The sequence below is a fragment of the Narcine bancroftii genome, chromosome 11, assembly GCF_036971445.1.
Source record: "Narcine bancroftii isolate sNarBan1 chromosome 11, sNarBan1.hap1, whole genome shotgun sequence".
Taxonomy (NCBI): domain Eukaryota; kingdom Metazoa; phylum Chordata; class Chondrichthyes; order Torpediniformes; family Narcinidae; genus Narcine; species Narcine bancroftii.
In genome coordinates, this window is record NC_091479.1 from 81,292,725 (window position 1) to 81,320,181 (window position 27,457).

At 40.1% G+C, this 27,457-nt stretch overlaps 1 protein-coding gene across 5 annotated transcripts in view; it reads right to left on the reverse strand.

Annotated features, from left to right (window-relative positions):
* dennd11 (DENN domain containing 11) overlaps window positions 1-27,457 on the reverse strand; it is a 42,150-nt gene that overhangs the window by 6,725 nt on the left and 7,968 nt on the right. The window contains exons 3-9 of one of the 5 annotated variants that reach the window (XR_011346653.1): window positions 21,965-22,123; window positions 19,232-19,394; window positions 11,296-11,434; window positions 10,414-10,542; window positions 5,452-5,602; window positions 4,519-4,587; window positions 4,098-4,429 (exon numbers count right to left, since the gene is read on the reverse strand). Coding sequence is in view for 4 of the 5 variants with exons in the window: in XM_069903701.1 (XP_069759802.1) it covers window positions 4,234-4,429; window positions 4,519-4,587; window positions 5,452-5,602; window positions 10,414-10,542; window positions 11,296-11,434; window positions 19,232-19,394; window positions 21,965-22,123 (1,006 nt within the window). In the remaining variant the exon portion in view is untranslated. Of the gene's footprint in view, window positions 1-677; window positions 4,430-4,518; window positions 4,588-5,451; window positions 5,603-10,413; window positions 10,543-11,295; window positions 11,435-19,231; window positions 19,395-21,964; window positions 22,124-27,457 lie in introns of those variants that run through there. The other 4 variants (XM_069903700.1, XM_069903701.1, XM_069903702.1 and 1 more) reach the window with 4 other exon arrangements.

Below are 27,457 nucleotides of genomic sequence, written 5' to 3' on the forward strand. Positions count from 1 at the left end.
ATGGGACAAAAGTTAAGACATCCATTTGGTCAATGATATATTTTCAAAATTCTACAAGGTATTGAGAACCAGTGTACACCGTTTCTGCAGGATTAAAAATTGGTAACAAGGAGAGATAACATTGGATTTAACTTTAACTGCCCTTCGATAATGGCCAAAGTAAATTTGACAATTCTAGAATCACCATCTAATGGGCTATTTAAAAAATGAATGGCAAACATGTGTGGCTTTGAATGTTTGGCTCTTCAAATGACATTTTTAAATTAAAAAAAGATCAAATGAAATGCTAGAAATACACAACAGGTCAGGCAGCATTTGTAGAAAATAAAGTAGGAATTCGTGTAACAGGATTTTATATTAACATTTCAGATTTCCAGCAGCAATGTTTTCTGGAAACAGATAACTTGTTAAAAGAGAATTTATTTTAATACATCTCCACATTAATGTGGGCCATTCTTTTTCTCCCACTGATGCCACTTGTGCTGAATTCTTCCAGCAGATTGCTTTTTTGCTCCACATTTCAGCATCTGCATTCTCTCACATGCCAGTTGTCTATCCACAATCTCCTATGTATTTATTCATTTTGATTCAATTTTCTGAACCTGTGATAATGTATTATTAGCATAAAGTGCAGACATTTCATGATCCTAAACAGATACCCTCACTAAATATTACCATTTAATTTAAGTACTTTTATTAGACTTCTTTTAGTACATTGATACTTCGTGGTAGGGTTGGGAAAAGAAAAACATTTTTTGATCTCAATGTATCTCATATTCCTAACTTTACTGAGTGAATAATTTCACCACATTTGCAAGGGGCTTATTGATCTTAAAATAAAAACAAGGCAGAAATTGGAATGGACAAGTTATAAAATTAAGCCAATTTGGCTTTTAATATCAACTAATGAATAACATTTGTCTAAACAGCCTATAATTACCTGGTTTATTTTGGGAATTCCACTAACATTTCTCGTATTTTCATTCTTATTAAAATATACGGAGGAGAGATAAGCACACACAATAGTCATTTAACATCTTACTTAACACCTCATTGGATATTCTTTTAGAGCTTCACCCCTTCAATTGTTATAAAATTTTCTTTGCTACACACCCATCTTCAATTATATATGCATGTTTAATGCCATACAAATTTGACATTTCTATCTTTCTGATTCCTTCTCATATTTACCCCTGGACCATGTCTGGCCCTCTCTCCACTGTCTGCCAGGCCACTGCCTCCCACAGGGCCACAGATTTCATTGCATCAGATGAAATCTGATCCATCAAACCTAATACTGTCCCAAACCTGCACTTTCCACCTCTAGTTCTTAATGAAGATCCACAACAGTCCCATTGTTTCTGACTGCTTTTTGTCCTACTGAACCTATTTCTTGACCATCCTCCTCACCTTTTTCAGTCCCTTCCTACCTACATTCAGGATACCTCCCATGACTTTCATCACTTCCCTCTTTCCACCCCCCCAACCCTCACCCCGATTCCCACTGTCTCATCTTCACCACAGATGTCTGGCCTCTGATTGCCTCCACTTCCCATCAGAGAAGAAAGTCCACTGTTTATCCCTGGAACATTCTGGCAAGTTTCCCTTCACTAACACAATCATCTACCCAGCAAAACTTGTCCTCACCCTTAACGTCTTTCGACACTTCTCTTTTCCTTCAAATCAATAGCACAGCCATGGGCACTTGCATGGGTCCAAGCAATGCCTCTTTTATTTTATTGGCTAAATGGAACTTACTCCAGCACCACCCCCCAAGCTTCCCAATTTTATCCACTTTGCTACGAACCCACTATGAAATTCACTTGGACCATTTCTAACACTTCTCTCCCCTTTCTACACACGCCTCCATCTCAGTTGGGGCTGCACAGTTGGCGTAGCAATTAATGTGCCTTTAGAGCACCAGCAATCGGAACTGGGGTTGAAATGCCGTGCTGACTGTAAGGAGTTTGTACGTTCTGCCTAGGCCAACATTGGTTTTCCCCAGGGGTTCCAGTTTCCTCCCACCATTGGAAACGTACCGGAAGACTACACCTCCCATCTGCCCTCTGTAAAGACATGATCCCTTTCTCTCAGTTTCTTCAGCTTTAGGGCATCGTTCTCAATTCCAGGACATCTGAAATGTCCTCTTTTTTGAACAATTCGGCTTCCTCTGCAGTGGTCAATGGAGCCTTTCCCAAATTTCCTCTCCCCGCCACCCCAAACAGAACAGGGAAAGGTTTCCTCATCTTTACCTATCACTTTGCTAGCTTCTGCATTCTGCTCATCGTCCTCCATTTCTACCAGCTGCAATGACACTCCACCTCCAGACACATTTTTCTCCTCCCCACCCTTTTCTATCTTCCGTGGAGATGACTCTCTTTAGGATTCCCTTGTCTACTCATCCCTCCCCAGGTACTTTCACCAGCAACTACAGGAAAGTGCAGGATTTGCTCTTGCACATCTTCCCTTATCATCAGCCAAACAGCCCTTCATTGAGAGGCAAAAATTCACATGCTCCTCTGTGAACCTCATCTATTGCATTCCAAGCTCCTGATGGAGAATCAGTGAGGCCATATACAGATTTGGACCGGCTCACAGAGCATTCATGCTCTGTCTGGAATGGTTATCCTGAGCTCCTGTTTGCATGACCCTTCCCACAGTGACCTGCCAGTCCTGGGCCTCACCCAATGCCAGAGAAAGGCTCAACATAAACTAGACGAACAACACATCTTCCACCTTGGCGGTTGACAGCCCCAAATTTTCCAATTTTTGGTAACATGTCCCCTCTTTCTTCTGAACTATTGACATTATTCTCTCTTCCCTTCCGCCCCACTCTCATTCATCTCTGGCTTCTTCCATTTCCACACTCATTTCCCCCTTTGGATTATTTTCTTCTCCCACTCCTCATTCCATATGGTCTATTATACTAATAATCCCCTCCCCTCCATTGGGCACTTCTCTCCTCCCCTCCCTAACCCCATAACCCCAGCTCTCACTTCCACTCTCAGCCCTGATAACAGGTTCCCACCCACAATGCTGACCATTCTCTTTCTCCCACTGATATGCTGCCCAACACGGTGAGTCCCACCAGCAGATTGTGTTTAGATCTGTCACATTGATTCAATTTCTTCACTCATCAGATAAATTACAAAGCAGTAAAATCTTGCAAACAACTATTTACTCATGACAAAAGGCCAGCTTTTAGCACAATATTACTCAACAGATTCTCATTCTAAATGCCTAGTTAAAGTGTGAACTCTATCACTTGCATTCCTTATTTCTTAAAATTAACATTGAGAAACTGGATTATTCCACAAACAGAGCTCAATATTAGCTTGAAGTTTCAATTCAATAAAACACAAAATGTAGCCAGACCTATAAACCAATTACTGAACAGATGTTTAATGGTAAATACCCTGAACTTGTTCTCTCAAATTAATTTTTCGCTATCTTTGTAAGGCTATAGTTCAAATCACAACACATTTTTTAATTCTTGGATACATGGTGACCAGGTAAATTTACCTGCAATACTTGATATCAAGTTATCAGCAATAGGTAACCAGAGGGATAAGTTAAAAGATTAATCGTACAATATTTCAAGTTGGCAGTTCAAAGAAGTGGTTCCTTTCCTACCAGTCACATTATACTTCATTATTTCATGGTCAAATTCATCGCTAAAAATAAGTGGGTGATTGACAATACCAAATAAGCCCTCAGTGCACTTTAGTGAGAGCCTGGTGATATCAAATGAAACACTTTCTTAAAAACAGAATCCAATCTTGTCTAGAGAATAACACAAGAAAGCATCTCCCTGCAGTTCAGTGGAACAACATGGAATCTTTGTGTCCTGGAAATGTACTTGTGTATATGCACAAAAATCCACATGTGCATGTTCCAATTCACAGTTGCTATCACAAATGGCAACAAAAAAGTCACAACAGATTTTAGCAACAGAAGATAAAATTCAAGAACACTTTGCAATACAAAAATCCTTTAAATTAGCATTTTTCCTGTGAAACCATCCTGATTTATCCCTTTAGTTAATGTTTCAAAATCTAAATGGAAAAGGGAGAAAAGCAAGTGACTCGTGAACTGACCTGGGCACAGCTCAAGAAACTGTTGTGTGCTAAGGTACAATTGCACTTGGTTTCTAAATTATTTTTGAAGGCTATTCATCAGTTCACTTAGTATCTTGGATCTGTCCAGTTTATACAGCAGTTCACAAGTCTTGGATCATGGACAACAAGGATTGTCAATAACCAGCATCACATCAATCCCATAAACCTCAAGTAGATCCATCAGGAAGATGCGATCCCCCTGGGGGTCCAGCCCCATACTCCTTACATGGTCAGCTGTTAGAGTTTTATCCTGACATGCTGAAACTTCCAACAACATCTGAAAAATACGATTATTCTGTTCCATGAAAAACCTATAGAAAAAGATAAATTGCATTATAAACTGGCTCCTAATCAGAATTAATTTAATTTCTTAGCTCTCTCCCAATGTAAACATACTTACATAATAAACAGGTCCTCTTCATTAGAGTTGCAGTCTCCCCCCACTTCCTGAGAATAAAGCAGCATTTGCCTGTTGGAAAGAGTTAAATGGAATATTTACTTCATTTAGCAGAATGGCACACAAACTCTGATTTGCAAGACAGTTTAAATAAAAATTCAGAAGGGTAAAGGGAATTTTCTGAGTGATTTACAACATTGGCTTTAGTCATCTTTAGAATTTCAGCCCCATCATGATATACCTCCATCACCAACTAAGCTCAACTCAGCTGCAGTGCTCCAGATTGAACAAAGTTTTCTATCTAAAAAAGGCACACTAATTCAACCAATTACTATTCACTTGATCGATCATCCATCATGAACAGGAAGGGGCTATTAACAGTACTGTACATCCAAATAACATGACTCCAGACTTCAGTATAGCTTTAAGACTGGAACAAAATGAGACACCTGATGATCACCGCGTTCAATTCCATTTCTATCCAAAACAGCTTCCTTGGTTAACATTGTGATAAAAGATTCACTCCGCCCTCTTCATGGGTGCACGATGTCCCATCTTCTGGGTGCACCACAGCTAATTCTACAAAGTCTCTTTACCATTATCACCCAAAACAACAATTAGAAGACTAGAGCAGCAGCCCAACATAGAGCCCATATTTTCCTTCTGTCATACACCTTGACTTGCAAGTACTTGTACTTCAGTGTTGCTCAGCATGCCAAAAACACCTTTGATGTACCTTTACCCCCAAGATTTAAGCAGTTCAAGGAAACAGCTCACAATTTCCCTTGGGGAGTGGGTAAAATATTGATTAGCCATCTTCATGCCAAACATCCAGTTTTAGCCTGGGCAGTTCTAAAATTTCTCAATGCATCACAGGGTTTGAGGAAAATGGCAAAGTAGGGGCAAAGGTAGAAGTGGAAAGTAATCACAATTTACCTCTGGTCATTGAGCTTGCGATACTTGTCCTTATCAGCACTGTTTACTTTCAACAGCTGCTGTAGATGCTCATGCTCAGTTTTCACATTTTGGTTATCAATGTAAATATCATACAAATCCTTTTTTTCTTCAAATATCTTTTCAGTTGTGCCTGAAAACATAAGCACAAAATGTTTCTATAGAATAAACTTTAAATTCAACACCAAATTATCTTTCTTAGGACATGCAAGCGACCAGAGGCTGAGGATGTGGAAGAGGCAAGGTCACGCAAGATTGTTTCGTAATAACCCAGAGTCGGTAGTGGAAATGGCAGCGAGAGCAGTGGTATGCTCCGATTGTACCATGTCGGAAATCTGGGACGGTACAAATGTCTCGGTTGACGACATGTGCAAGAGGTGCATTCACCTGCAGCTTCTTGCAGACCGTGTTCGGGAATTGGAGCTGGATGAACTCTGGATCATTCAAGAGACCGAAGGGATGATAGACAGAAACTATAAGGAGATAGTCATATCCAAGAGGCAAGAGACAGGTAACTGGGTGACTGGTAGGAGGGAAGGGGTGTAGACAGTCAGTGCAGGGCATCCCACAATAATAAGTATATTGTTTTGGTACTGTTGGCAGGGAAACAATCTACCAGGGATAAATCGTAGTGGTCTGGTCTCTGGCAGTGTCTGTCCCTTAAGCTCAGAAGGGAAGGGGGGAGGTGGAGAGCTAGAGAGATTGGGGATTCTATAGTTAGGAGATTATGCGAACAAGATTGAGACTGCCAGATGGTATGTTGCCGCCCAGGTGCCAGGGACATCTCAGAGAGAGTCCACAGCTTTCTCAAACATGAGGATGAGCAGCCAGATGTCGTGGACCTTGTTGTCACCAACGACATAGTTAGGAAAAGGGATGAGGTCTTGAAGAGGGAATATAGGGAAAGAAGCTTAAAAGCAGACACCAAGGGTGGTCATGTCTTTATTGCTATCAGTGTCACACACCAGGAATAGGATTTTATGGCAGGTGAATGCGTGGATGAAGAGTTGGCACAGAGGGAACGGGTTCAGATTCATGGATCTTCAAAATCCCTTCTGGGGAAGAAATGACCTGTACAAAAAGGAGGGGGACTGATATTCTGGCAAGCAGGTTTGATAGAGCTGTTGGGGAGGATTAAACAAGGTTGGCAGGGGAATGGGAACCAGAAATGAGATGGCAATGAATAGGGCAGAAGATACACAAGTGGATACACTGTGTAGCGAGATTGTGAAGGAGGATAGGCATTTAATAGGGCACAAGGCAAAGTGCAAGCTTAAGCATTTAACTTGAAGTACTTTGGAAACAAAATTGAAAAGAGTGATGAATATTCAAGGTCTTGTATTTAAATGCCTGCAGTATAAGAAATAAGGTTGATGGTCTTGTAATGCAGCTGGGAGTTGGCAGGTATGACAATGCAGCCATTACTGAGACCTGGCTGAAAGAAGATCACAGCTGGGAACTAAATATCTATGGATACACAATGCATCGGAAAAACAGGAAGGGAGGTAGAGGGGATAGGGTGGTTCTGCTAATCAAAACTGGAATTCAATCTTTGGACAGAGGAGACACTGGCTAAAAAGATGATACAATCCTGTGGGTAAGAAAATGCAAGGATAAAAAGACCCCCATTGGAATTGTAGTCAAGCCTCCAAATAGTCACCAGAATATGGCATGTACATTGCAGAGGAGTGAAAAAGGCCAGTGTTATAACAGTCATGGGTATTTCACTATGATTAGGAAAACCAGGTTGGTACTGGACCCCAAGAGAAGTTTATCAAATGCCTTCAGGATGGTTTCTTAGAACAGCTTGTGGTTGAGCCAACCAGAAAAATGGAAATTCTGGATGGGGTATTGTATAATAAATCAGAATTGGTAAGGGAACCCTCAAGAGGCAGTGATTACATGATAGAATTTGCCCTGCAGTTTGAGGGGGAAAAACTAAAATCGGAGGAGCCAGTATAACTGTGGAATAAAAGGGACTACAGAAGTATGAGGGAGGATGGCAAAAGTTAATTGGAAAGACCCCGCAAAGAGGAAAGAAGAGCAGTAAGGGCTGGAGTTTCTGCAAGAAATATGGAAGGTACAGGACACTTATATTCCAAAAAAAAAGAAATATTTGAATGGAAAAATTACATCTGTGACCGACAAAATAAATCAAAGACACGTTGCAAGAGCAGCAAAGAAGCAAAAATTAGTGGGAAGATCGATGACACTGGGAAGATTTTAAAAGGGTTTAAGAGGTGTTTGGAAGGAAAAGATGAACATGAAATGAGGATAGTAAATAATATAAAAAGGGATACTAGGAACCTAGATAAGTCACCCGGTCCAAATAGAATGGGTTCTGAAAGAAGTATGGAAGCATTAGTGATGATCTTCCAAGAATCAATAGATTCTAGCATGGTTCTGGAGGACTATTAGCTTCACTAACCAAGATGTTTGAAATACTAAGCCTGTGTCACTCCTGGGTCTCTATGTTTAGCCCTCTGCCATTTAAAAAGGGAGGGAGGCAGCAGAAAGGAAATTATAGCCTAACATTAGTGTTTGGGAAGCTGTTGGGACATCAAATGTCAAGAATAAGGTTATGGAGCCCCCTGGAGGTGCACGGCAAGAGAGACCAAAGTTACAATTTCCTTAAAAGAAATTCCTGCCTGACAAACCAACTGCTTTTTTTTGAGGAAGCAGATAGAGCATTGGCTGATGGGCAGGAAACTGAGTGGTGTTGGGGGTGGGGGGGGGGGGTGGGGGAAGAAGGGATCCTATTCTGGTTGGTCACTGTGGTGTTCCTCAGGGCTTGGTGTTGGGGGTCTTTTTATATTGTATGTTTATGATTTGGATTGCAGAAAAATAGCTTTGTGGCTAAGTTTGCAGATCAGATAGATAGGTGGAGGGGCATAGTGAGGAGGAAACAGGCTTCAGAGAGACCAAGAAAGACTGGAAAAATGGGCAAAGAATACAAAATGTTGGAAAGTGCATAGTCATGCACTTTGGTAAAACGAATAAAAGGGCAAATTATTTAGATGGGGAGATTTTTTTTTAATTCAGAGGTATAAAGGGACTTCCTGCAGGGTATCCAAAAGGTTAACCTTTAGGACGAGTCAATAGTGAAGAAGGTAAATGCATTGTTGGCATTCATCTCTCAAGGAATAGGATACAAGAGCAGGGATGTGATGTTGAGGCTTTATAAGGTACTGGTGAGACCTCACTTGGAATATGGGTACAGTTTTGGGTTCCTTATTTAAAAAGGATGTGCTGGAAGTGGAGAAGGTTTAGAGAAGATTCCCAAGAATGATTCATGGAATGAAGGAATTAACATATGAGGAATGTCTGACAGCTCTTGGACTGTACTCCATGGAGTTCAGAAGAATAAGGGGGTCTTCAAGCATTTCAAATATTGAGAAGCCTGGGCAGAATAGATGTGGCAAAGTTCTTGAGCCTGCCCCCACTATTCAATTGAGATTTTGTCTGATTTGACCCGGGTATCAATTCCTCTACTACTTCACTAGTTAAACTCTTACCTGTGATATAAAGACCCATTTACAAAAACTCAACATCTACAGTTCCACTCTATCAAAATTGGGTTGTAAATATCCTTCTAAAAACTCCAGCAATTTTGGCAAATGCAGTTTCTTTTTAACAAAACCACGTTGACTTGGTTTTGTTTCATTAAGCTTTTATAAATGACTTGCCTTATCGTTAATTATAGGCTGCAACATCTTAAGAAAGTTTAAGCTAACTGGCTTACAATTAATTGAATTGGTGAAAACATGGCAAATGGAATTTTGTACTATTTATGCATTTTGGTAAGAAGAATCTAAATCCAAACTCTTGCCATAATGGAGAAAGCCCGCAGTTGAGTGAAGTACAGTACACCTCAAATTATCCGAAATGGTCCAGACTGGGCCCATGTCAGAAACTTTTTTTTCCCCCAGATAACTGGTCATTTAAAAACAACCCAGTACCAACAGAAAAATCACTTGTTGATACAAGTCCTTTTTTTGTGTGTCCTTTTTAAATCAGTCACACCCCTCGGTCTCTGGCAGATAATCACATTTGACATATTTAATACCTGATGTACAAGTGCTTCCTTGAACAAAATGCACCCACATACCTTTTCCTGTGATATATCAATATCTGAAACTCAATAATCCTCAGTCAAAGTTCCGAATGCAACAATAACTTTGAACTACAGAAGAGGTCCATCAGTTTCCAGGTGTTGTAGCTGCAGCACATTGCCTGCCCAGTTATCTCTGTTTGATTTAGCTAATTAGTTTAGAATTTTAAAACTGCACTTATTAGCTAGACTAACATTGTCTGATTTAATCCTCAGCCAACTAGAAAAGACCAGGAAGAAATACCCACCGATTAGGTCCAGGCTTTGAATCCCATGGTGTCTGTTAGGAATTTGTACATTCTCCCCATGTCTGCGTGGGTTTCCCCTGGGGGCTCCGGTTTCCTTCCACTCTTCAAAACGTACCGGGGTGGAATTAATTGGGTGTAAATTAGGCGGCACGGACTAGTGGGCCGAAATAGCCTGTTTCCGTGATATAGATCTTGTTTTTAAAAAATTAAATATTGCACATCATTAATTTTAAATACAACTGATGACTCACTTGGGTTGTAGGAAACCTTGCTTGAACATGACACACTTATATTTGCCAAGCTTCCACTAAATTAAATCATCAGGTACCATGCAACCTGGCAAATGATCTCAGAACTGTAATGTTCAGTCTGTTTTCCTTTCCACAGATGCTGCCTGATCTGCAGTGTTTCTGACATTTGCTGTTTTACTTCACCCATTGTCCACCAACGTCCAGCATCAGTATCGACAGTCTCTCATTATTCTTAGTCTCCAGCTTTTTGCACCTTCTTAGCCATTCAGCCTCCTGTTCTTTACACAATATATTACAGTGTAGAGAGGCAAACAAATATCTGTTTTATACTTACAGGCCACATAAGAAATCTCAGTCTCCAGAGTTTCTATATCTGCTACACTGATATAAAAGTAAGGTTTGGATTCAGGAACTCCCCCAATTCCAGGCAATGAAACATTCGCCAGACAGCAACAACAGTAAACTAGAATAGAACATTGGGAGGAAACAAACACAGAATTACCAGACAACTTGGTTCACCGCTGGCTTAAAACAAGTTAGAGAATGGATGTTCAGGAAATATGGGGCCATGCATTCAAACAGGACAGCCATTAAAAATGTGAAGTTCCAGGTGGTTCCAGGTGATTTTAGATGTGGGACAAATATCCTACAGTTCTGGATTTATGGAAATTAGAACCAAGAATTCCTATCCTACATTCCTACTCCTATTTAAGGTGGCATAATTGGCGTAGCTGTTAGCGCCACGCCTTTACAGCGCAAATGATATGGTCCGGGCTTTGAATCCCATGCTGTCTGTAAGGAGTCTGTACATTCTCCCTGTGTCTGTGTGGGTTTCCCCTGGGGGCTCCAGTTTCCTCCCAACTTTCAAAATGTACTGGGGTGGACTTAATTGGGTGTAAATTGGGCCAAAATAGCCTGTTATCATGATTTATATCTAGATTTAAAAAATTAAATTTTGGACAATTTTGCACATCACTAATTTTAAGTACAACCGATGACTCACTTTGGTTGTAGGAAACCTTGCTTGAACATGACACACTTATGCTTGCCAAATTTCCACTAAATTAAATCATCAGGTACCGTGCAGTAATAACTGGCATTGGCAATATCCAAACAGTAGCAGAATGGGCTGCAAATTTATCTGGTTATGAATTCTGTAAGGCAAGAGAAAGTGAAATATGGGCAATGTTAAAAGACACATTTATTTAAAACACACCTCTATAGCAGACCACTCCAACCGGAGGAGGTGAAAATATCAAGATCCGCTTCCTTAAAAGTGCAAACTTCCAAAGAACCATTATCTGCTCCCCAAAAAACTTGATGAACTGTGACATGCATCCTGCAGGATGAGTGATCTGTTTCAAGACAAGAAGTTTGGCTTTCAGAAATATTATTTGATAACATGACATACACTAGATAGGCTTGAAGAGGGAACCTGTGTTTATACTGGATTAACACAAAGTGCAAATCAAATGAGCCACATTAATCTACTCTAGTCTCCACTGTCTCAATCCATGGTCTTCCCATACCTGAACTTGCATAACCTGGATTTGGTGGCCAATCTCTCCTGTAATGTCCAGGACTTCAATGCCTGCAGGTCACTGAGCAGTGACTGATTCAAAGTCATAAAACTCCAATGAAAACTCAAATGGAGAAGTCCTGTTCCCAACACAAATAATACAAATTCTGAAACTAGTGCCAAATATCAAGAAGTGAACTTACCTTCTTCATAGGCTATGTAATGGCACTTGTTTACCTCAGCTTACAAAAAAGAATACACTCACTAGATTCTTTCAGCATACCATGAAGTCAACTTTATTTTATTATTCACTAGACACAACATTGCATTCTTTAACTCCCCAAACACCACCCAGCTAAACTCCTGATGTTTTCATTGGTTCACTGCCACATGGATGATCCTGACACTCATCACCCATATGCTGATGCTTAGGTCACTTGCCTGAGTGGCAATTGGTACCATGTTGCCCAGTACTACCTGTAGCATGGTTGGCAACTAAACCAGCTCTCCCATCAAGCTTGCCTGGTGTGGAGGATGGCTAGACACCCTGTAGGTTGAAAAACAAGGATGGACGAACCCTCTCGTAGCGTCAACGGCTATCGAGCAAACACATGTCATGAAGCGCAGAAAGCATCGAACCTTGGTCTGGCCATTCACTGCAACAGAATCTCCCCCCCCAGGCGTCTTGGACCTCACCATGCCACTAAATCCAGGAGGGGATGTCGAGAGGGTGGGTCTGGACCTGTGCAACCCCAACTCACCCAAATCCATTCACGCACATGCGGTTCCATTCTGAGGAGTGGGGTATCATATCGAATCCCACAAACTGACTGAAAAGAACCATCCTATGGAATGCATAGGCAGAAGAAGACAATGACTGACACTTAACACAACCGCGCATGCGTGCTATTATCCTCGCATGTTAGATCACTTGGATCATCAGCGGCGACCGACATGACTCTCAACGAAGAACCCGGCAGCCCCCACCCATGCAAGGAAGTGACTGATTGGAACTGTCCCACTATGTAATGTTCCAGAGGGCTTACAGTGCAGCCCAACCTCGTACAATATTGCAAAAAAGGCGATATATGGTCCCAACTGGCATGGGCGCGACTGTTCTGATTCTGACGCAGAACGTGGATTGTCGGCATACACCAGCTTCAACCTGTCGATGGAAACAGTGTCATCTTTTCCATTCCTGTCAATCAAAAATCTTAGATGGTGTCATAAGACCTGAAAAGGACCATCATAAATGGGCTGAAGTGGTTTGCAAGCAGCATCATACCAGGGACAAACGCACGAGTACAGCATTGCAAATCATTCAGCATATACACTGCAGATGACACCTGCCATGTAGGCTGGAGTAATCTAATTTTCCTGAAGACAATCAACATAACTAGCTGGATCATAGAGTAATGTGCTTGGCCTCGGATTCACAAACTCGCCTGGCAAGGTTAACGTAGTGCCACATATTAGCTGTGCTGTTGAACATCCAAGATCTGCCTTAACAGCAGTACCTACTCCAAGGGCATACGTTCACTCCACGTAGATGAATCACCATCTGCTGTTAATGCTACTTCCAACTGTCGATGAAAATGCTCAACGAGGTAGTTTGCCTGCACATGGTAGACCGTAGTGTAAATATGGATAGTGCTCAGAAGATCAGTGAAAGCTCAGAACAATGCCGACTCAAACTGAGACCATCAATCTGTTGTAATAGTGACCGGAACACTGAAAGATGGAATCCAACAAAGACCTATTGACTGTCTCCAGAGATGTCGGTGATAGGAATGATCTTGTGACACCTGGTAGTCCGGTCTTCACATGCAAGCAGATAAGTATAACCCCGAGACAGTGGTAGCAGGCCTACCAAGTCTAGGTGCACGTGCTGGAAACAGGAATCCGGAACAAAGTGTCCCAGCTTGGATTTCGTATGTCACAGTCACGTACTTACCTTTGTCAGGAGTGGTACTGACGCTACCTCCCACTGACGCTACCTCCCACTGACGCTACCTCCCACTGACGCTACCTCCCACTGACGCTACCTCCCACTGACGCTACCTCCCACTGACGCTACCTCCCACTGACGCTACCTCCCACTGACGCTACCTCCCACTGACGCTACCTCCCACTGACGCTACCTCCCACTGACGCTACCTCCCACTGACGCTACCTCCCACTGACGCTACCTCCCACTGACGCTACCTCCCACTGACGCTACCTCCCACTGACGCTACCTCCCACTGACGCTACCTCCCACTGACGCTACCTCCCACTGACGCTACCTCCCACTGACGCTACCTCCCACTGACGCTACCTCCCACTGACGCTACCTCCCACTGACGCTACCTCCCACTGACGCTACCTCCCACTGACGCTACCTCCCACTGACGCTACCTCCCACTGACGCTACCTCCCACTGACGCTACCTCCCACTGACGCTACCTCCCACTGACGCTACCTCCCACTGACGCTACCTCCCACTGACGCTACCTCCCACTGACGCTACCTCCCACTGACGCTACCTCCCACTGACGCTACCTCCCACTGACGCTACCTCCCACTGACGCTACCTCCCACTGACGCTACCTCCCACTGACGCTACCTCCCACTGACGCTACCTCCCACTGACGCTACCTCCCACTGACGCTACCTCCCACTGACGCTACCTCCCACTGACGCTACCTCCCACTGACGCTACCTCCCACTGACGCTACCTCCCACTGACGCTACCTCCCACTGACGCTACCTCCCACTGACGCTACCTCCCACTGACGCTACCTCCCACTGACGCTACCTCCCACTGACGCTACCTCCCACTGACGCTACCTCCCACTGACGCTACCTCCCACTGACGCTACCTCCCACTGACGCTACCTCCCACTGACGCTACCTCCCACTGACGCTACCTCCCACTGACGCTACCTCCCACTGACGCTACCTCCCACTGACGCTACCTCCCACTGACGCTACCTCCCACTGACGCTACCTCCCACTGACGCTACCTCCCACTGACGCTACCTCCCACTGACGCTACCTCCCACTGACGCTACCTCCCACTGACGCTACCTCCCACTGACGCTACCTCCCACTGACGCTACCTCCCACTGACGCTACCTCCCACTGACGCTACCTCCCACTGACGCTACCTCCCACTGACGCTACCTCCCACTGACGCTACCTCCCACTGACGCTACCTCCCACTGACGCTACCTCCCACTGACGCTACCTCCCACTGACGCTACCTCCCACTGACGCTACCTCCCACTGACGCTACCTCCCACTGACGCTACCTCCCACTGACGCTACCTCCCACTGACGCTACCTCCCACTGACGCTACCTCCCACTGACGCTACCTCCCACTGACGCTACCTCCCACTGACGCTACCTCCCACTGACGCTACCTCCCACTGACGCTACCTCCCACTGACGCTACCTCCCACTGACGCTACCTCCCACTGACGCTACCTCCCACTGACGCTACCTCCCACTGACGCTACCTCCCACTGACGCTACCTCCCACTGACGCTACCTCCCACTGACGCTACCTCCCACTGACGCTACCTCCCACTGACAAGGCGCTGGCGCTTTACAAGGCACAGTAAACAGTTGTTTCAACTCCATTTGCTCCTGTTGACTAGGGGAAGAAGCCAATCCTTCTATCTTCAATGCAGAGGTCATTGGCATAATGAGGTTGGCATGAACCACCAACTTATTGAGGGTTGACATTCGAAAGACACTCACCAAATTCTTGAACTTGACGAGGTCAACATCGAAGGAACCAGTTTCCAAAAATCGCTTTCGACAGGGTCTATTCCAAACTCGTCTGCACCACCTCAACATCTATAACGGTTGCCTATCACCTTGGCAATACAAGACTTTCTAGACGGCTGAGTATGCCGCAGAATAGTCGCCTTAAGCATGTCGTATAGGAGCTTACCATCCAGTTCCACTAAGACATCCTCCACTTCACAGGCAATCTGCTCTGGAAGATGCTCCACAAGTAAACCGTATTTTGTCTTATGACTTGACACACTTTTTTTTTTTTTTTTTTTTTTTTTTTTTTTTTTTTTGACTTGACACACTTGAAGGCAAAGAAACACGGTTCAAGGATCATGAACCATGTTGGTGCATTATTAAGAGGGCAAGGAATCTTTAGTTTGACCTCCTTAAACTGCTCCTATAAAGGGTTTATCCATTAATTAAATTTTTATTAAAATATTATCCATTTTAAACTAGAAGATACTGTGAACTCACATTAGGATCACCACTTGTTCCAGCACCGCTCCCAACGAAGGAGTACGTAACTGTGACAGCTACTAATCTACAATCTCCAGTTTAATTTGGCAGAGGATCCATAAGGTAACTTTCAGATATAATAATGGGAAATGTCAGCAATTGGTCTCCACTCAACATGGAGTTTAATGGTGGAGCAAATTGATGGATTTGGCATTCTGAATCAGTCAGCATTAATGGTGTTAATGGGGAAATCACAAGGGCAAAGTTCAATGGCTAAATGCCAGTACTACCAAAAAGAACTTTTAGTATTATTGAGCTAGATCTGGTCCAACAGAATCCAGAGCAAATGAAATTAGCTCACTGTTGTAGAATTCAGACTCATTCAAAGGGTTAACAAATCCTGAACTCTAATGTCCACTGAAATCACTGCCAATGTGGTTATTCCTCTTCACATCCGAATTGAATCCATTGGACTTCAATGCAAAGACATGTTTAGGGTGGAATTGAAATGCACAGATCCACAAATGCAATCATTGGGTTATATATCAATTGTTATTTTTGACAGTCGAGAATAGCATTTAGCCAAAGATCATCTATGACCAGAATTAGCATTTCTGTTCCAAATTTCAAGCTATGAATTACATGAGATTTAATTACATCTGACAATAAATCACATGATGAAACCGTATGAATGGTTTGTATTCAACCAATAGCAAGGCAGACCCAGTGGAACTGGTATAGGTTCCTGATCCAATTTTTAAGGGCTCTCTCTTTTGATTTATATACTGTAAAATCAGCATTCTCAACAGGCAAAAAAAAATTGTGGAATATAAATAGTTAAAAAAAAACCCCCAAAAGTTTAAAATGGATGCTCTCTAGCGGTTAGTTCGCCAATCCACGGAACTGTAAAATTCACTTCTCCGGCATCTACCAATCCACATATATGGCGGATACCGGAGGGCGGGGTTTACTGTAGTTAAAGAACAGTCTTATAATCTTCAACATTTCTTCCTATTTTGCCTGCAGATTTCTTTTTTACTCTCTTTAATCCTTCAAATCAGGACTCAGAATTTATCCCACCACTTTTGCTTTCTTGTACATATTCACTTTCAACTTAATATCCTCCCTAACTTCCTGAGTTGTTCATCCACCTCTTAGTGTCTTTGCTACTTCAATTTTCTCCTACATTTTTGCTGAATGTCATGACTACCTTCTTTTATGTTTGTAACTGCTTTCTTGCTTCACAACTTCCTACTAATCTACCTGCCTAATCCACTTCAGTAAACTCCATCTTTGTTCCAGAACGATCTGGGAGGATTGCAAAGTTTATTGATATACTTCGGTTATGCCACATGGCAAAAGAAATAAATATTCTAATAATACTGTTAAATATAGGTGTTTCATACCTATATTTCTCACTCTCAAATTGGTTTATCATGTTGTGTCTTCTATTTCGTAGGGGATCTTTTCCTCAGATCATTTATTAAAACTGTCTCATTATCCACTAGTAAATCCAAGAATAGCTTGCTGCCTGGTTGGCTCCATAACACATCACTCCTGGAAAATATTCTGGATAATCTTGTAGCTACTCTTTCTGATTTCATTCCAAATCTACATGAAGAACATATTAAATAGCAGAGCATGGTTGACTGACCAAAAAGGTCTGTTCTTGTAACTATTTCTAAGACCATTGCTGATCTGACCATGCACTCAGCTCCACCTACCTCAAACTCAAATTCCCCATAACTCAAATTCCTTTACTATGCAAAAATCTATCTAACTGTCTTAAATAGCCTCTACTGCTTCCTTTAGCAGAGGTTTCATAGATTCACTAACCTTTGGGAAACTCAGTCCTAAATCTACTCCCCTGAATTTTGATGCTATGTCTGTCCCCCTAGGTCTAGTCTCATCTACAACTTTTTATCTTCTACCTTATTTATCCCTTTCATAATTGTATACGTTTCAATAAGATCTCCACTCATTTTCCTGAATTCAGCAAGCATGGTCCCAGGTGACTCGATCTCTCCTTACGGGTGAACAGTCATCTCTGGAATCAACCTGGTGAACCTCTCAAAACCAAGAACATCCTTCCTCAGGTAAGGCCAGAACTGCACAGAGTACTTCTGATGCTGCTTCACCAGTACTCTGTACAGTTGCAATAGAACCTTCCTGTTCTAAAATTTCAATTCTTTTAGTGATGAAGGCCAACATTTCATTTGATGCACCTGTAAACTAACTTCTTGCAACTCATGCACAAGTTCTCTCAAGTTTCTCTGTACAACAGCATGATGTAATCTTTCAGCATTTAAATAATTATTTCACATTTACCAATATCGTAGTCCATCAGCTAGACCCTCACCCTCTCTGTAGACCCTCCGCATCTTCTGCACAATTTGCTTTTCCACTCAATTTAGCAGCATTGACAAACTTAGAAATGTGACTCTGTTCCCTCTTCCTAATCACTAAGTTATACAGTGAACATGGCAGACTTAGCACCGACCGAAGCACATTGCTCACCACTGCTGGTCAACCAGAGGAAGACTCAATTATTCCTGGTCTTTGCCTCCTATTGGTTAATCAATCTTATATCCACGTTAATGCATCATCCCCAACTCGATGCATCCTTATCGTATGGCTTTCTTTTATATGGCTCTTAATCAAATGCCTTCTGGTAATCTAAATAAACAACATCCACTTGTTCCCCTCGATTCAACTGCACTTGTTATGTCAAAGAACTCCAGTAAATTTGTCAAATATAACCTTCCCTTCTCAAATCTATGCTGTATCTGCCATAATTACTGTCCTGCAATTTTTTTATGTGCCCCAATTCCAAGAGATTCCAGAACGATCTGGGAGGATTGCAAAGTTTATTGATATACTTTGGTTATGCCACATGGCAAAAGAAATAAATATTCTAATAATACTGGCTACTGCAAATGTGGAAATTTTGAAATACCTCTTCTGGTTAAACTCTTTCTCTGTCAGGGGGCTTAGTATTGATACTCAAAAGTGTTGCTTTAAACACACTTTCCATCAACCATTTAGTCACCTCACTTAGTTTTAAATTATATAGTATGTCACATATTTCTCTATTAACCCATTCAAACCCTTTCCTTGCAAAGTCAGGAGAGCATACATATACTCCACTTGCATTGGAAATTGGGACTAAGTCACACTTTTAGAAGTAGAAACCTAATACAAAATCATTTTGTGGATGGATTCATTCTTAGAAATGCAATTCACTTGATTTCAGAGTTGGCTTAAATCTTAAATGATTGAAATGGTGTTCACCTATTTATATCACTATGACTACATTAGTAGACTTGCTCTAATCATTTCAAACTTTTTCCTACATCTTGGCATAACATATCCAAGAACTTTAATTTTTGTTACCTTCATTTCTGGATACATGTACTTGTTAACTGATGGCAACCAGTGAAGGGGCTGAAAGGATGTTGGCATTCCTTTGCTGCTCAGTCCTGCAGGTAAAATACCTTTCTTGTCTTCATAGAAAGCTTCTAATTGTGCATAATGACCAGGAATTTCAAGCTGACGTCTGTAAAAGTTTGCAATAATTTTATGAGTTATTTCAGGATTCCATAATTTTGTGAACCTTACCTCTAAATTACTGGATGATTGAAGGGATTATGAAAACCTTGCCTATTTTACCAAGAAGAATTGTCACTCAATTCATTTAAGAGTTTCAACAGATCTAAGTATTTCAGAACAGTCCAAATTTTAACTACAAGATAGGAAAGAGAAAGAATTATAAAACCCCTATCTTGGATGTGGGTTTTAGAGCCTGCATTTTGCTAATAACAACTCTATCACTTTGAAACCACAGCACAGTATCTGACTCATTTACATGTTCATTTGTCTTTGCCTCAAAGGGAACATATGGTAAAAAGTTGTTCACTAAACACCAGATTTAAATATCCATATTTTGATTCTGTTTACTCCATTAAATATCCATATTTTGATTCTGTTTACACCATTTCCCAAATCCATAACCTCTAAACACTCATCTAATTTAACTACCTGATACAAGAACCAGCATAAATAACCACTCAGTAGAGCAGAATAGATATGAACGTGTTATGAATTGAATGCCAACAGGACAACCGATTTGACCCCAAAATTAGTATCACTGTTAATTCATGGCACAACATAAAACATTTTTTTTAAATTCTAATGTAAGAGAGAATCAAGGAAATCACAGATGTACAAATTGCAGATAACAATATCATCAAATTATACTATGCAGATTTTTTTTTTTAAAAAGTGTATACAATTGTTGAATACTTTCAGTTTTATAAAGTGACTGAGGTACTGTTTCCTTTCCATTCTGTGTGCCATGAATGGCTTCAGATTTATTAATTACAGCTCATTAATATACATTACCAGACATAAGTTTGATCTACACAAACAATATTCAAGGCAATTATAGTGTGATCTTGCCAATTTCACACAAAGATCTACTGAGTGATTTAAGTGAGGATTCATTTATTTAGTTCGCTTGGAATGCATTAAGCAACAGGATCACAAGTTGTTCCCACTTCTGCTGCATTTTTTTTTCTTCCAATGATTTGGGTGTAAAAAAACAAAAATCAGTTAAATTCTCTACCGTACGAATTTCTTTAATCAATCAGAAAAAAATCTGCAAGAAATTACCATTAGCTGTGCAGGCAAAACTAAACAAATTTTTGGTTGCTATTAAAGAATTAAAACATGGTTATAATTTCTGGTCAAACTGGAGAAATATTTGTTATTGATTTTGATGCTTCTGTTTTTCCCATTTACAATCAACTTACTCTCTTCTATTTGATGGTGTGATTTGTTGTGAAAGTTTACAAATATTTTCATAATTATACTGTTCATGTAGAATAAAGGAACTAAAAGACTTTGATCAATTTGTGAAACTTGGGTATTGTTCATAGCTAAAACATGACAGCGCAAGAGTTCCCTTCTTTTGGAATATCCAGAAAGAGAATTCTCACAAATTTTAGGACAGTGCAGTGGAAGAGCAAGGGCAGTGCCCAAAATTATTAAGAAACTACTTAAAGATACTGCACTTGATTGTGGTTTGCTTTTCTTGTAACCAAACATCTAATTAGAAGGCTATTCAGAAAACTAAATTGTCAGTGTCTCAAGATCTATGACTTCTGGGAAAATGTCGTAGGGAACTTCAAAGAAAGATTTGCTGTAAGACACAAATATGCTCCTATTAGGGTCATTCGTGAGGTGGAATCTAGGAACTGGATCTATGTAAACAACTAACCTTTGAGTGACAGAATGGCTCTTGTTGCCATGTTCAAGTAAAATGACAAAGCAGGTTTGCCACCTACTGAAGAAAAATCAATATCCAAAGGTTAATAGACAAGAATAGTCTTTTTGATGAATGGGTGAACAAAACCAATATCAGAATGGAACACGTGGAAATTCCCTATTTATGAAAAGTGACAATGTTTTTCAGATGGACAAAAGTGCAGATCTGGTGAAGTCAATGAAGAGTTTCTACAATAAAGACCATTTTGCTTGATGGTAAATTTTGACCTTGACTGATGCTAAAACACAATACTGAGTTTATAAAAGATGTTAAAAGTACTATCCAAATAGCAGACAGCATAACAGCAAACACCCAACTCTTCTAAGGATCAACAGATGCCTAATTTTGTAAATATTGCTGTATATTATTTGTTATAATCCTATTTTTATTTTTGATGTGGGTTGGAAGCTCTGCATTTCATTTTTTTTTTTAAATTCACTTGACAGATGCAAAAATGGTCAGAGTATTCCTTCCCAGTTTTCAAGTCAACATCCTATTCTGTTGCAACATGAAAATGGTAACCTCATTCTCCTGGATAGAAAGTTTGACAGTTAATAATTAATGAAGATATGCAAAATTCTGATACAAAAGTCTTTCTCTCCAGCACATCAGAATAGCAAATCCATCAATGTTGGTTAAAATTCCCATTAAAGCAGGAAGTACGAGTTAAGAGCATTGGGTCCCCAAAGCTGATTATCATCACGTGGAACTTAGTAAATATGATAAAAATTGCACTTTTATCAGTAATGTTGATTGAAATAATTTATCACATCAAGAACAACTCGTATAAGAGCTCTCACCTGACCTGATTCTCCAGAAAATGCATGTATCGGTATAGAAGTGTATATGATGGGGAAAGAATTCCAACAGACTTCATTCGAGCACCTCGCTCCAGTTCACTCTCCACAGGCATGTTGGCAAAACACGCAATACCAAAGTAGTTACCTTTCCGAAAGTAGCTGAAAACACAAAATTACAGCTATTTGATCAGGAACACCAACATTTTACCTATAAACTACTTTCTGGCCAAATCTATAGATTGATGATTATTCTTATTTGGGTTTTTTTTTTTTTGTTTTTTTTTTAAAAAATCACATGAATTTCAGGTCATATTTGCACTTCTGGAATATAGAAGAACCCAATAATAGTTGTGTAAGAAGGAATATGGTATAGCTGTTATCTAGAGATTGAAGACTAATAGCCATTTTAATTAAATTAAATGAGGGAAGACACCATAAACAATAATGTTAAAAAGAGAATTATTTTTAATAATGTTGATTGAAGGATACTTGCAAGGCTAGCAGAGAGAAAACTCTGCAGTATCTGAAATACCACTACATTAAAATAATTCACTGATAGGTTTCAATTCCAACTGAGTGACTCTGTCTCAGAGTTTAACAATGGTTCTTGGTACAGCATTGTGATGTCACAAATAAGCAAGTAGAGCATTCCAGAAACTTTAAAACAGTCAATATCTTCATGAGATGTACAAAGATCAAACATTATTTATAAAAGCAAATATAACATCTAATAATCTTACAGAATCAAGAACATGCTTCACAGGCAAGGCTAGCATGAATTATCTCTCTCGAGATGCTCTGGGAGAGTGTTGTAGACTGAGCTGTCATCTAGAACCACTGCAGTTCACTTGAAGGTACCATCAGTGCCATTGGGTAGTGAATTGTAACATTAGCTGTAAGACCTGTTAAAAAATATTACTTCTACACCCATATCCTAGTAGAAGACATTAGCTTGTACTTTTGGGAAGGGTTTAAACTAGCTTGGCAGAGAATTGGAAACTCTAAAGAATTCAGGAAGGGAGAAATAAAGCATGAAATGAAGTTAGAAAAATATTATTAAATAAATAGATATTTAAAAAGTGTCAGGTGAAGGGAGGGAGGGCGAAAGATCAGAAAAAAATCAAAGGCATTTAACAGAGATAATACAGTAATCACTGAAAAACCACCTATATATGGACTGACTGGATCAAATTTCCTGTAATAAAGCAAAGGATGAATGAAAGATAACAGATGCTTTTCTCGATCAATATCTGGAGGAACAACATTAGTATTTGTTCATCCAGTAAAATGGTGACTTAACTTGTGGATTGAGAAAGGGCTGATTAATAATCTTGTTGTCAAAGGGCTGTTGGGAAAGAGTAACAATAACATGCCAGAATTTTACTTCGAGTGTAACATAATTAAATGCAAAGCTATGGTTTTAAATCTCAAAGGAAGCTATAAAAACACAAGAGATATAGTTAGTTGATGGGGAAGCCATAATGCATTGTACAAAAGTGATGCCCAACTGAAAGAAGTTATTCCAAGTGATAAATATCCAAAAAATTTATTCATCCATGACTGATAAGATGATACAAGGGAAAGGCTTATAAATTGGCCAAAAATAGCAGTAGGCAGAAACATTTAAAGTAGGTCTAAAAAATTGATAAAGATGAGAGAATGTACAAGTAGACTGGCTTGAAACAATAAAACCTTTTTTCATAAAATTAAAAAACAAGAAGAATATATAATCTGAAATAAGGAAATAGTGGATGAATTAAACAATTATTCTCCACCCATCTTCTCAGATGACAGTTTGTCAAATAAATAAGAGAATCAAGGGTGTAGCGAGAATGAAAATTTATGCAAGTATGTCAAAAAAGAGCTCAAGATGTTGATGAGCTTGAAAGGTGATAAATCTGGAAACCTAATGATATGTATTTCACAGTTTGAAGTACAGGTATAGAATCTTTTATGCAAAATTCAGAAAACCAAAAATCTCCAAAAACTAAACTTTTTTTTAATTGCATGTACAGTATATTTTCAAGTGTTTAGCTTAGTTTGAGCCAGTTTAAGTTTGAGGGTGGGCAGGGAGAACGCGGTCTATCTTTATCTCACCATTAACCACCCCACATCCAATGCCGCTGAGATTTCCTCACCTCTTCACCCCCCCTCCCCTCCACCGCAATTGCTTAAAAGTACTGCCATTTTAATATTCCCTTATTTGAAAAGTCTCTAGTCCCAGGTATTTTGAATTTTTTTTTAAATTAACCATCTGTAAATGGTTTTAGATGTAACGGATGCTCTGGTTGTCAACTTTCAATATCCTTAAGTTTTTGTAATTGTTTCGAAGAATTGGAGGGTCACAAACCATCTCACGGTTTATAAAAGGAGGGAGAGGAAACAGAATGATTGACGTTAGCTGAATGATTGTAAAAATGCTGGAATCTACAACAAAAGGATAATAATGCAGGAAAATTTTGCTTAATTTTACTTTGGTGATGTGACATATTGGAATAAATAATGGGGAACCTGTGAACATGTTGTATTTGGAAAGCTTTTGATAAAATTGCACACAAGAGACGGTCAATAAGAGCAGGTAAAATCAGGGTTGTTCTACTAACATGAAGTGAGAATTGGTTATCAGACAGAATAGAAAGAATGGGATGAATGGATTGTTCTCAATGGTAGGCTGTAACTAGCTTGGGCTCTAGCTTTTCATAATTCAAATCAACTAATTGGCTGATGATGCTATACTGACAAAATTGCTAATTGAGGAAGATATGGATGTGTTTCAGGAAATATAAACGAACTGAGTTTGGTTGGAGGGGCAATAAGGGCAAGGAAGATAGTGGACAGATGTGAGGTTATCCAGTGTGGTGGTCGTAACGTGGGTGTATACATATCACTGTAGATCAAAAATGCACTTGCAGTAAGCAAATGAGTGGGCAAATGGTTCCCAAGCCTTTGCAACAAGGATATTTGGATGCAAGAGTAAAGAAATCTCAATACAATTGTATGGAGTGTTGGCAAGACTGCATCTGGAGTACTGTCTAGTTTTGGCTTTCTTACCCAAGAAAGGTGAATTGAACATTGAAGATCCACTTTCCTGATTTGAACCATGGCAAGATTGTACTCAATGGCAATGGTTTATACTCTAGCACAGGGGTCGGCAACCTTTTTTCAACACTCACATCCACCTTAAGTATTTCCTATACCATAAGTGCTCTGTGATTAATAAGGGACTGCTTAAGGTGGTATGGGAGTAGAAAGAGAAAGTTTTAAAGCCACCATTTTAATTGCACCTAAATAACTCGTTATGTGCATGGTTTCAGAACTCCAAAGAAAATGGGCCAATGACAATTTTTCTCAAATAAAACATTTCAGCAACAATTGGGTCTTCAGCGGTGGTTCTCATCTTTCCGACCCCCGCTCTAGCAGTTGGAGGAATTAAAAGAAATCCAATTGAAACTAACACCACTCTTAAGGACTTGATTGGCTAGTTGCAGAGAACATATTTCTCCTTGCTAAGGAGTCTACATCAGGGCCACAATATAGGAAAAAAAAGTAAACCATTTACGACTGAAGCAAAGAAAAATATTGCAAACAATAATTGTTCTTAAGAATTCTTCACGGCAGAAGGACTATGGATATGGTTGTTGTGTTTGGATAGACGCTTGGATATTAAAGGAACCAAGGGAAAAAAGTATGACAAGGTTGGAAAAGGAAAACCAAGGTATGAAACCAGTCCTGATCTTAATGATTGGCAGAAAAGACTTGAAGAACAAGGTGGCATCCTTCTGCTTTTATTTCTTACATCAGTGGTGGTGTTTTATCATCACTCTTTATGATGAACATTGAAGTTCCTCAATTACAATAAATCATGTGTCCTTCATATTGTTCTTCCATGTAATGATGAATACAGCATTATTGATGTAATGGGAATAACCCTCCCCAGGGCCATCCCATTCACCTTGGAAGTCCTGCTCCAGATTAACCTACCAAAGTGCAACACCTCACACTTATTACATTTCATCTGCATTTCCTTGGCTCCCTTTCCCCGTCCATCTAAGATCTTATGACGTTAGATAAACCTACTTCACTGTAATGCTAATTTGATGTCATATAGACCTGTTGAGATCTTTCACTTTCCTTGGTTTACATCAGCCGGTTGCCTGTCCGGTTCATGAGACAAGCCCTCCAATTTAGAAAACAGCGCTTGAATGGCGAATGCTGCAAAGTCAAATGGGATAAGAGGGATTTTATCATGGCCAATTCTGGTGGTTTGTGTTAATATAGCAGATTTTCTTTTTGATGTAACTAAATGACTAAATGTAACTAAATTACATGTTACAGGGCATTTAAACATCCACAAGATTGCTTTGTGTTTAAAACTATATATGAGATACCCTGGGTTAAAGCAGCAAATTTCTATTGCTTATTTTATATTTTAAAAAAGCTGATTAATTACTGATTTAGAAAAAAAAATGTGTTTAAATCCAACCTGCTTCAGTTGGATTTAAGCTTCTTTAGATTGTTAGTCGAAGCCTCCAGTTCTGACAACATCCATTTTGCCCCTATTCCCACACTGGATGTTCAAACCTATGTCACTGTTTGTGGTAGCAACCAAAAAGGATATGGTCACATGCAGCAAGACCATTTTACAATATTCAATTGGCTAGATTGTGCTTGATCGTTCACTTGCAGCCTTTGCTAATTCCAGAGACTCATTTACCTGATTTTGCACCCTGAGAATTTTTGTATTAGAGGTCTTCATCCTTCGCACACTCAATTAAGGTTAGCCAGGCCCTCGGTGGAGGAACCAGAGGCCTGAATTGATGGACATTCAGGTGGCCATGCAGCTACCTTTCCATAGTCCTCTGTTTAAATCTCTAAAATTTAAGAACATTAAGAAATAGAAATTTGAAATCTAGTTAATATTTTGTAAATTCGACAGTTGCAAAATAAAAATTGAAGGTTGGCGATCACATTCAAGTGTCTGTCCCCTCAGAGTGCATGCCAACAGTTCGGGCTCTGGAGTCCAGCTGAGACTATGAGATGACCGAGACCTTTTCCAATTTCTACATTTTACTGCATATACACACTAAACTTTGGAGATTCCGTATTTAGAGTTGAATCTCAAAGAATAATTTTAAGTTGCTCCAACCATTAATGCTCAAAAAGTGGCTGAAATATACAAAATAAAGTGTCAATTAAATATGGGTGGGGATGGAAAAACACAAACCAAATATATTTAAAATCAGCAGTTTTCTTCCACAAAATTGTGGAATCCAAACAGAGATGGGTAATTGCAGAAGTAGCTTGGTTATAATCTGGTATTTCCATGGTCACTTTTATGGGCACTAGTTTTTGATTTCCATATTTTGTACAACTAAACTTGCATGTTTGATTTCGAACTCACATTTACTGAACTGTTACTCTAGGCTTCTAGATAACATTAATAACTATTATCAGACAAATACCACAAGTTCATAAAAGAAATGGAAAATTTAA